Raw genomic sequence first — 12,370 nt, forward strand, 5'->3', positions numbered from 1 at the left:
TTAAGAAAACAGGTGCATCCATGAGTCGTGGGTCCTTCATCTATTCTAATGATGTCTTAGTGGGATTCAGACTGTGACATACGGAATGTGCGTAAAGACCCGCTTATGCTGGACGCAAAATGCTCTGCCCACCGGGCGCCGTCGCGTTTGCTGCCTGCGTTCCTCTCCAAGGATGATAAGGCGCATGGATGCACTCGTCCCAGACCTCGTCCCAGAAATGTGATAATACTAACTTCATTTTCTCCAACGACCCTTAATCTGATCTCCGTCTGCGTTTTTTTCCTCTCCCCCGTTTGTGTGTGCGCGCGTGTGTGTGTGTGTGGATTGTGTTCATCTTTAACCTGCCATCACTGTAGCCCCCCGCGTTGCGTTGGCGCTGCGGAATAGCCTACAAGAACAAGAGCCAGCTCACAGCCGTGGAAACAAGCGGATCAATTTAGGGAAGAGAAAAGGAGAGATAGACAGCGAGGTTTGGAAAACTGGCAATCTGAAGAAGGGACAAGTAGAGAGAAAACATCGACCATACGCCGCTGAAACATTAAGGTACGTGTGTTTATTGCTTGTACAGGTAGAAGGGACTGAAATGGACGGTGTAATTATTGCATATGTTACCTAATCTGCACGGATTCTGAAATCAGACACGAGACGACTAAAACATTTGACGACGACGTGTAAAGGTTGCACAGATTGAAGTAAATAATTAATATCAGATAGATACAGTCGATGTCATATACGAAAAAAAGACGTGGTTACAAATGAATTGGAATAACATGTTTTCTTATGTAAGCCTGTGTGTTTGGCATGTCTACACATATTTAAAAGAAGAAATATGATTGTTGGATTGTTTTTTGGGTGCAGTCATGTTGTCATTACCCTGAAGAGAGAATGGATGCAAGCCATTTTGTAATGCAGCATGTGCAGAATTAGGCCTATTCAGAATTTCAATTGCGTTCCCGAGAAGGTGCGCCGTAGTGAGTGCAGCTGCATAGATGAATAAGGCCATTCTGTTAGATTGTAGGAGATATTATGCTGGAGGCTATATGATGAGGAGAGATTGCAGATTAGTGGTTGCGACTGCAGGAGAAATGGTCAGGCTGTGGGCTTTTTTTCCCTTATTTTTTTCACGAGTTGATATCAGATAAATGGGGAAATAAAACTGTCACCATGAGTTAAAAGTTGAGAAAATATTTGGCATGAACCTGCAATCTTCCTCTCTTTAAAAGCACCGTTTGTTACCATACTGGTGAATTGCGTCTCATCCTTCCCTGATTCCCACGTCCTGAATCAATCTAGTGTTGTCATAGTTACAGCAGATGATGTTGGCCCTGCTGCACCTGTGTCGCTTTGTGTTCATCTCGACCATCTGTAAATACATGAGGTCTAATTGGGCCTTGTGTAGGAATACAGGAAGCATCCCACAGCCTTGGTGTTTATTAAACAACACCATATTTTTGCCTCTTCACAAACCTTAATGACTGCAAGGCATTGATACAATCAGGCGCTTACGATGATGTGATTGGTTTGTAGCAAATGGTCAGCAGCTTGCAGCTAATTTGTCTTTTCACGACTGAGCGCTTTCTCAGGCCTGATCGAATAATCAATATCTACATGGTTGCAATCTGCTCTTGACATGGAAAAACGGCTAAGATCAAGAAAGAGAAATACCTTTTTAAGTGAAATTGGTTAGAAAAAAAAACACAATGGCCGAAAATTCAACCAAGTCATAATCCAAGGGAAAACACATTTTGCAGCAAGGATGAAGGATGAAGGATGAAGGCCGCTGGCAAAGGAATTGGCCCTCAGATGAGTCAAGGTGCAATAATCTAAAAATAAAGATCATCATCAGTGTGAGCTGTTGTTCTTGTGGAGAACTTGAAGATGGGAGGTCAAGGCAACAGGCTGTCAGATTCAAGGTCTCTCCACCCATAAGATGTTTTTTTTCCTGTGAGGTGTTTTACATTGATTGTTTTTCACTGACTCTCCCCAGTGGATTTGCCACGCAATTCAAAGGAAAAAGTGTAGCTCAATTCCTTCGATATAGTTTTTCTACTTGAGAAAAATACATAAAACAACTTATTGTTGACAACTACCAAAGGCTTTTGTCTAATGGGAAATTAATCTTTCTCCTAAGCCTATGGAGGAAACCAGTTTGTATTTTCATTTATTTATTCTGAATTTATTGTTTTGCAGGGGCAGCTCAGAATTTCAAGTCATTACAAAGTTAGCTATGATCTAATTTACATATGTTGTCCCTGCAGAGACGGCAAATAACCACAGAACAACAAATACACAAATACAACTGCACAATACATAAAAGTGTGTGATAAGTAATATAATCTGTTATTTGCAATATCACTATATATTTTTGGGTGAATACAACTAATGTTGTTAATCTAAATACTTGAAAAACAAACTTCTCCATTACTTAAAATGTTACATATAAAAAATTATGACAGTGGCAGGATAAATTATAAAATGGCCATTTTGAATTCTTATTCACCTTCTTTTTAAAACAGCCCCATACCAAAGGAAACAGAAATAAAAAGCACTAGTGTACATAATGATGCTCCAGTGTATGAAAGCATTGTTTTGAAAGCACTGGTATGCTCAGTTATGCGACAAGGGAATGATGTTGTGTTTTGATGCTTCTATGAATCATTTACTGTTGAGCTAAACATTGTAACTATCAAACCACCATTCGAGATAACATACAATACTGAGGTCTGGGAGATATGTTTTATTTTCAACTCAGTCAAATGATTGAAATGCATAATTACCTGCTGGATGGGGATGAGAAGGAGACTCTTCAAGGGAGGACGCAATGAAAGGAAGGCCATAATGAGGAGTGCTGCAAATGGGCTGCATGCAATAACATTTAGGTTTTGCATTATATTCATAAATCTTCATTTTCTTATTCCTCATGGTTAATGTCTTGTTATTCCTCTGTGGCAGTTACAGTTAGAAGGGTTGATAGATGTGTGAATAATATTTGTGTGTTGAAGAGAAAGAGACTCTGTGGGATGTGAAAAAGGTCTATTTTTAGCATGCATTCCCTTATGAGCTTTCTTAATAGCTGCTTTAGGAGTTCTCAGAGCTATGTTTTGAATAAAGACTGATGTTGACCTAATCCTCAGACCTTGTAGATATTAGGATTCATGCGGAACCACCTCCCTCTATTGTGATATTGAAGGCCAAGGTTAAACACATCGCTAACTTGGGTCTCCCGGCACTTATGTGAATGTATATTTGAGTAAATATTCAGTTTTTATTCCTCAAGATAAAGGTAGTAACAGACGTATGTCTTGTGTAACAGCAAACGCTGTAAAGGGACTTAATCTTTAAGTTGAAAGATAAGTAGAATTAGATCACAAAGGTGCTGCTGATCAGTTTTCATGTTTATCAGGCTCTGCTAAACACAGTAATGTGGAATAGGGCACTGGACAGTAAAAACACAAGATGGTGAGTGAGCAGGTTGCCACAGCAACCGTGTTTCTAGGAGCGCATGCATCGTGGCTGCATAGGAGAGGAGATGCTAAGGACTGCGATGGAGCCTTTAAAAAATAACCTGTTTATTAGAGAGTAAACATATTAGGAAAATGCATCCGAGAGTTATCTAAATGAAATTGTAATAATGGTAACAGCGGCCATGTGAGTGACATTGATAGAGATCTCTTTATTTGTTTTCCAACGACAGCATAGGCTTGTGACTGCGAGAGTCATGGTGTCGAAAAATAACGTGCCCGAGAAAACAATGAACACTTTCTTTCTGTTCTAATCATTTAAAGTGAAACAGTGCAACCTTTTCTAAATTGAGTTAGTCTGCTGCTGATGCTTGCGGCCATTTCTGTGAGAAACCCTCTTAACAAAAGATACACAGATACACATTTCTGTATTACAAAAGCCCTTGAAAGTGTGTTGCACCATATTTTTTTCCTTTGTTCACAATGTAGTTGTCATCTTCTTGTCTGGTTCATTAACTTTGGTGGCTAGGGATCTTGTGTTATCGTGCATGCTTATTGTACACAGCATGTGCATTGCGGTAACATTTCAGGAGTCAATAATCATTTCTTCATCTTAATTGCTAAATTACTGCTGCTGCCTCATGATGGATTGCACGAATGTCTGCATTAACCTTAGGTCTAGGAATACTGAAAGCAGTGGTAATTGCATTCAACAACTTGGCATTCTTTTAAATGTGAGATTTCTATTGCTGTCTGTATAAATCGAAGGATACCAAGTAGACGATGTGACTGCGGTCCTAACCCAGCTTGTGGTTTTAGACATTTGTGGCCATTTCAGACCATGACCCAGATGTTAAGTTCAACCTATGAAGAAAATGGCAGCTGACTCACCAGTTAGACTACAGGCCATAATTTGAGTGCCACCTCTTTACAAAAAAATCCTGACCCAGCTTGTCATACACTCTGGCGACTGGGCATTTTAATATTTCAAGATTTAAATTCAGATCCGGGAATACATGAATGTATGTGCTAGGCTGATGTCTTACTGCTGCTCTGTGCACTTACTCGACCTCTTTTCTCTTTCTCCTTTTTTCTCTTTCCCCTACAGTGAGAAGCAACAGCCTCCACAGAGACAACACTTTGAAGAGCATACCCTGCCCAAAATTTGCTTTCTATTCTAAAAATTGTCATGGGAACAAAAAATACAGAATTCCCTAAAATGACTTGTTGAAAAGGAAAAGGTGTTTGATATTCAAAGAAGTATGAGCAAAGTAAAATAAGAATCTATTAATGATAAACAGTCTTAAATATATATCATAACACTTTTCCCTCTCCCTATTTTTAAAGTGACTGCTTGAAGGAGAGAAAAACAACAACAGAATAGCAGCTTAAGATATGAACATAAAGATAAGCACTTAAGGTCTCCTGTTTGGAGGTGACTTATCAACTTCATAGCAATAGGGGCGGGTCATGACTCAGTTGCCATGCGTGTTGTCATGGTGACCAGCCCCTGTTCCCCTTCCCCCCTCCTCTGGTTGGTCCAGATTCTGTTGTGGTTTCACAACCATGGACCCCAGCTGACAGAGGCAGGACCCGCCTGCCCCAACCCTTGTACATGCTCCAATCAGGCGAGCCGTGTCATCTGTACCAGGAAGAGTTTAGAGCAAGTCCCGGAAAGTATTTCAGAGAACACAAGATACCTCAATCTACAAGAGAACACTATTCAGGTAAATACGGCTTCATCTACAAACACAGCATACATTCAGACTGGATACAAATATGTTGACAGATGTAATTCTAATGTTTTTTCAACATGCCTCCATGTTTTTTGTTTTCACACCAGGTGATCAAGTCTGACACGTTTAAGCACCTGCGGCATCTGGAAATCCTCCAGCTCTCGAAGAACCACATCCGGCAGATTGAGGTGGGAGCTTTCAATGGCCTTCCCAACCTCAACACGCTGGAGCTTTTTGACAACCGTCTCACAGTGGTACCGTCACAAGCCTTTGAGTACCTCAGCAAGCTAAGGGAATTATGGCTACGGAACAACCCCATTGAGACACTGCCGGCCTTTGCCTTTCACCGTGTTCCCTCTTTACGCCGTCTCGATCTAGGGGAACTCAGGAAACTGGATTTCATCTCGGAGGCGGCCTTCGAAGGTCTGGTCAACTTGCGCTTCTTGAATCTTGGCATGTGCGGCTTGAAGGATATCCCTAACCTCACCCCACTAGTGCGACTGGAGGAGTTGGAGCTGTCAGGGAACCAGCTGGGGATAGTCAGGCCTGGATCCTTCCAGGGCCTGGTGTCACTTCGCAAGCTGTGGCTTATGCACTCCAGAGTGTCAGTCATTGAACGCAATGCCTTTGATGACCTCAAAAACTTGGAGGAGCTCAACCTCTCCCACAATTCCCTGCATTCCCTGCCCCATGACCTCTTCACCCCTTTGCACCAGTTGGAGAGGGTACATCTCAACCACAACCCTTGGGTGTGCAACTGCGATGTTCTGTGGCTCAGCTGGTGGCTGAAAGAGACTGTTCCCAGCAACACCACCTGTTGTGCTCGATGCCATGCACCCCCAGGTATAAAAGGCAAATACATTGGGGAACTAGACCAGAGCCACTTCACCTGCTATGCCCCAGTGATTGTCGAGCCACCCACTGATCTTAATGTCACAGAGGGCATGGCTGCTGAGCTGAAATGTCGTACAGGAACCTCGATGACCTCTGTGAATTGGTTCACTCCAAATGGCACCCTGATGACCCACGGATCGTACCGAGTGAGGATCTCAGTGCTTCATGACGGAACACTGAACTTCACCAACGTGACCGTGCAAGACACGGGGCAGTACACTTGCATGGTGACCAACTCCGCCGGAAACACCACTGCAACCGCTGTGCTCAATGTGTCTGCTTCAGACCCCAGCAACGCCTACAGCTATTTCACCACTGTCACCGTGGAAACAGTAGATACAGTGAGAGATCGAGAGGAGAACTCGGCAAGACAGGATATTAATATGACCTTCATAGAATTTCCTAATCCTACGAGCCGAAGAGGGGTGTTAGAGGGCCGACCAGGAATCACTATACCGCCTTCTCTCTCCTCTCTTTCCTCACTGTCCCCACGAGCCAACAGAGGTACTGATAATACTGTGACTGTGTCAATAATGGATGTAACTAATATTCCAGGCTTGGATGATGTAATGAAAACAACTAAGATCATCATTGGTTGTTTCGTCGCAATTACCTTTATGGCAGCTGTAATGTTGGTGGTCTTCTACAAACTCCGGAAGCAGCACCAGCTACACAAGCACCATGGCCCCGCAAGAGCCATAGAGATTGTCAATGTCGAAGATGAGATCGGAGCTGGGGCCGGGAGCGGCATCTCAGGGGGTTCAACGATGAATTCTGGCAGCGGAGAAGGAACCCTAAGGATACACCATCATCCAGAAATAGTCAACCTCCCCAACATTGGCCGTAGTGATACTCTCAACCATTACTACAAGACCCATCATTTCAACAACAACGTGATGGGTCTCAGCATTGGCTCCGACGGGATGGGACAAGGAATGATGATCAATAGCAAGAACCAGCAAATGCACGATATCCCCATCTCCTGTACCTCAGTCCCAATCTCTACCGCTAATATGCTCAGCTCATCAGGAAATGGCAACAACATGAACCCTTGTTCTATGTCTCCACCGCTGCCGATGTCTCTCCCCATGCCTACCATGGGCTTACATGGATCGATCAAGGGTTTCATGGGCCAACACCAGAATCCCCAAATGGAGCCTCTCCTCTTCAAGGGGAACTCAAAGGAAAATGTCCAAGAGACTCAGATCTAAAAACAAAAGCGAGAGTTTAGAGAGAGAGTGAGCAAGACTGGGAGACAGAGAGGGGATTGATGTTGGGTTTATTGCGCGGGATGATGAGACACTAGAGTGCATTGACATTACACCAGGAGAAAGGATAGACTGACACGGCAATACACCAACACATAGACTTATCCGTGACAGTCTACTGAGCCAAGGATTACCACAATGGGCCACTTGTGTTTGTGGTAACGATCATGGCCATGGAGATCAAGGAATGGACATTGCTACAATGTAAATCTGTGCCAAAGCAAATGTTTTTTGCAGTTTCTACAAGCTGTGTTCTCATATAGGGAAAACTAGCCTCTCAGAGAAATAACTCCCAAAACCGTTGATGGCCAGCAGAGATGAAAGACATTCACAGCCCTTGCCACACTGAAGATCGGAGATATTACAGAACAAAATCCAAGAGACATTTTTCTTCCACATTTAACACAAACCACACTCTCTCTCAAGTGACTCAACAGACTCCCTCAAGGTGACAATTATGTAGGCATAAATAGATGGACAAAAAGGTACAGTGCAGTACAAACTACTGTGAAAAATCCACAAATTATATAAATATATTTTCATTTAAATATGTATCATTGCAGACTCCGATGCAGAGATATTTTGGGGTGGATGTATAAGCTGGTATAGTTTGTTTCTTTGTGGATAATCAGGGGCGGTGATAGTGAAGGTTGGTTATGATACATGTTTTAAGTTTGGCTACTTCTCAGAAACATAAGGGCTCAATTGCAACACTCATTGTGAATCTTTGAATTGGCTTTGTGACATAAAGTCAATTTAGGTTGTAGAACAGTAATTGCAGATCTCTGTTTGACAAACTTTTTCTGTTGCTTCTGTAATAATCATTACAAACTTTTGTGTTCTGAGAGTGTATTATGTATTTTGTAAAAGCCAGCTACTTGGTATTTGAATTGAAAATTCTGATACTTAAATGCCAGCATCAAATAATGGTTAAAATAATGTTCCATAAAACACACAGAAAGGTATTTGCGAAGATCTGTTGGGTAAAATAAAATGTTGACAATATGTTATTTGAACCAGATCAGTAGCCAGATATTTGCTTTTAGACAGGAATTTGATATGACCTCCTTGCTCATGGTTACCATAATCATGCCATAAAATGCTGTCATAAGATTAGGATGATGATTAGACATCTATCTGCAGCAGCATTCAAGAAGGGATTAAACATCCATCTTATGACGATTGGAATGAATGGAAATGTACAGTATATTAATAATAATAATGTCTGGTTGTATGACAATTGTAAGATCCACATTTTTACAGTGTAACTTTCATATGTTAAATGCCATTTACGCTTCTTGCGTTTCAACTATGTATTTCTTTATTTTTGTTAGTTTGATATAATGTGTACAGTTGTCTAGCCATGTATCATTACGTGTGAAATAAATCAATCATATATTGGGTCGTGGCGAGTCAATATGGCAACCACACGATGAGGAGTGAGACATTATGCAGGCCTATGTGCTAAACCTGGATTGAATGTATGGTTTGTGGTTTAGCCATGAGTCATCCTGGTAATAATAGGTGCCATCTGCACTATTAACACGTTCAGACAGGCTTTTAGTCACTCGCCTATAGACATTACTGGTTTTTCAAAATGAGTGTCTTTAACAGAATTATATGATGACTTATTCTTAATGTAGGCTCTTTTGTCTGAAATTAGATCTCGGTATGTATTCTCCCATGGTGAGTCTTTCATGTTAGTTTGTAAATTGAAAGAACATTTAAGGAAAGAAGGCCATTAAATAGATCATTTTTGATATTTACTCAGCAGGAATCTAAAATGTTTGTTGCAATTGAGCACAAACTGGACAAGTAATTCCAGATTAATGTACCTGAGATAGTATTATCAGCAAAATCATATCAACAAGGTTTTCGACTGTAATTCAGCTCTGTGTGTGATAGTGCTGTTTTTTTCTGTTGCACCCCTCCCTCAGACCTGCATATATTTATATATATAAATATAAACGGCGCGCTGTTTTATGTGAGTTATGATGGTATTTCTTATCAGCATTGAGCCCACACTTATTGGAGTAAATGGAACACCATAATAATCGTGATAATAATAGTGATGATAATGTGACGGTATCAGAGAAAACCCTCCCAGATTGCACAGAGGTTAATCCATGAAAGGAACATCTTCTGCATCAATGCACATCACGTTCATCCTGTGTATTGCCAAGCATTCAAGCCATCCTTAAAAAAAAAGTATAGTTATACCTACAATTATATAATGCAAACTTGTCTAAATTGCAGCCATGTATATTCTACGTTTTTTATTTGTGCTCGCAAATCTCATTTAAAAGCATAGTAAAAGTCACTGTGTTGCAACCCACAGACAGATCTTGTGGGCAGGGTTCAACTGTAGCCCCACAGAGACACAAATGGAATATAAATGAAGGCTAAAGACACAACATATGGGCCGCTCCCTTGATGTGCTACATTTGGTGGCTCTGCTGTCAGATTTCAAAGAGCATACCAGATACCTCCTTGTGTGCTTTGTGTGCGAGGGTGCTTTCCTGCAAGTTAACCGTGGAACACATCTTCTTATCTGACGCTACTGTATCAGTGTTTTATTAAGATGGTGACTCACATTATCAGCACAGAAATGTTCCTTTCGTACCTCTGGACATTCGCAACCTGCACAATTATCATCATTATTATTAACATTTGGAGGAAATGCAGAATGGCTTTGTTTCATCTTAGTATAGTGGCTGCCATTGTACATACTGATGCGATTTAAAAGCAGGCTCATTCTACAGCAGGAATGTTAACACATGTTTGAGACACAAGCTTCAGACTGGATTCTGAATATGTGCATATTGGGCAACTGTACCTCACTGTATTTTGTAGGCCTGTATAGCGGTGATTTGATTCAGTTTGGCTACAGATGGCGTATTGGCATATGTGTATCCTCGGCTCCATTCTTTGCTTACAATGGATGCTTCAGGCCTGATGACATTTCTTGATTTGTTTGAAGCAAAGCTCCTTATTGAAAAGGATTATCATATCTGAGACACCAAATTGCAGGACAAGAAAATGGACTGACCTTTTGGTCCTTTAAAGGTAAGCTGTTCTGTTTGATAAACAATGTTAAAAAAAAAAAAAGAAAAATAACCTGGGTCTGTTTTAAAAGCTTTTTTAAAAGAGAGAAAGAACTATGTTAAGCTCTAGAAAAAAATAGATTTCTTTAATACAGAATAACGAGAAAAAGTATGTCATTTTGTGTTTGTTTGTTTTTTCCTCTTTCATTTTCCGAATTGTTGGTTGTATCTCCAGTATGTGGTATTATCAATTTGGGTATTGTCATTAAATGTAATTTTTTTCACGCATTCATCCAGGTGCAACTTGTGGCAGAAGAGTGTATTTCTTCTTTCAACATGTACTTCTCTTGCTCTTCAATGACTGTCATACAATGACTGAGAGGTATTTTATTTCACCCTTTGCTACTTCTGTGAATTCAAATCTAGGCCCGCTGTAAGAAGCTATTCTGCTGTTAGAAACATGTGCCACGTTCATTCTTTGATGTGATTTCAAATTATAACGCACCATAACTAACTAAATGAGATATGAGTTAAAAAGTTTAACAAAATGATGTTTCAAATAAGTTATTGCGTGACATTTTATAAAACTAAATTGAAAAAAAGGTCCTTCAAATGACTCTGTTTACACTGTATTTATTAATTCACTTTTTTCACTTTCATATTGATTAATCAAAACAACACGGTTGGACACAATGGCCTCTTGTGCCCATTTTATGTGCACAAATTAAATTATATTGTAACAGCTGGTAAATGGTTTTATAATTTTCCATGCAAAGGTTATTGGATTAGAGCAAATGCAGCTACTGTAAGTGCTAGCAGCTAACAAACAATTGAAATTCACAGATAAATGAATACATACAATTATGATAACCTAATCCGTAAATATCTGTTATCGTGAAACAAGAAAAGACACACATTTTTAAAATTGTATTATATTGCGGAAGGCTCGTATTTGATCTTGCTGAATATCTTATTAATTGACTAATTGATTATGAGGGCTGGCTGTAGAAGTACAGCCATTCAACACAACACTATTACATCCTGTAATCACTGCAGCATGGGAACTGCCTTAATAAATCAAGCGGTCCATCATGTTACATTAGCGTATTTGTACATAAACCCGCACTGCCAATTTTAATTATTAGCATATGCTGGGAGTTTGCAAATCTGACAAATAAGTAAACAAAAACAAATTAGATCATTTAAGTGAATAGTGAGACATTTCCCAAACAAGGCGAGTGTAAAAGCAATTCAGTGAATTTGGGTTATGTTGCTCACATCTCAATATGAAGTGCACTTCCTATTTTTTTATGAAGGCTATGAATGTGCAGAGCTTCATTAACACATCATTATCACTAGTTCTTATCTTGAAAGGGTCGACTAAATTAAGCTTTGCCTCGCTGTGTTCTGTATTCTGTTCTGCAGTTTGTCTGCTTGTTCCAGATTTTATATTTTTAAACTTATTGTGGACCCCGAGGTTAGGTGGAACAGTATAGACTATCACAGATTTCCACTGCGCAGTACTAGTCCAACCCGAGTTACGAAACAGCACCCTCAGGGGATTCATGTAACAACAAATGCATCAGCCACGAAGCATGACAGCAAATTTGAATGATATGTTTGGATAAAATGTTGGGCCTTACGGCAGAGATTGTATTTGCAGTGTCTTAGGGGGCACTATGTAAAGTCATTTTCTTGAATGTAATTGTACTTGGCTTGCACTCTGGTCTCCAGAGAGCTCAGTCCCCATGAGACTTCTCAGACATTTTTTTACATGCCTGTATGCTGAAATAGCAATAGAGAATACAGCTGCACTATATAACGGTTACATTGTAGTGTTTTCTCAAGACTGTAACACAAAGCAGACGATTGATATGAAACCAAATGCTCTGTAACACCTTGGGGGGGGGACTCATTTTAGAGCCGATTATTAATATCTGTCTTTTGCAGCTCTTTTGCTGTTTCTC

General features: G+C 40.3%; 1 protein-coding gene across 1 annotated transcript; it reads left to right on the forward strand.

The window, feature by feature from the left end:
• Window positions 1-174: 174 nt before the first annotated feature.
• On the forward strand, window positions 175-8,761 carry lrrc4bb (leucine rich repeat containing 4Bb). The gene is made up of 3 exons (XM_034120155.1): window positions 175-543; window positions 4,570-5,188; window positions 5,305-8,761. Exons 2-3 carry the CDS (start codon window positions 4,946-4,948, stop codon window positions 7,300-7,302), a joined length of 2,241 nt encoding a protein of 746 aa, XP_033976046.1. The 5' UTR covers window positions 175-543; window positions 4,570-4,945; the 3' UTR covers window positions 7,303-8,761.
• The last annotated feature ends 3,609 nt before the right edge of the window (window positions 8,762-12,370 follow it).

Source organism: Trematomus bernacchii, unplaced genomic scaffold (genome assembly GCF_902827165.1).
Source record: "Trematomus bernacchii unplaced genomic scaffold, fTreBer1.1, whole genome shotgun sequence".
NCBI classification, from domain to species: Eukaryota; Metazoa; Chordata; class Actinopteri; order Perciformes; family Nototheniidae; genus Trematomus; species Trematomus bernacchii.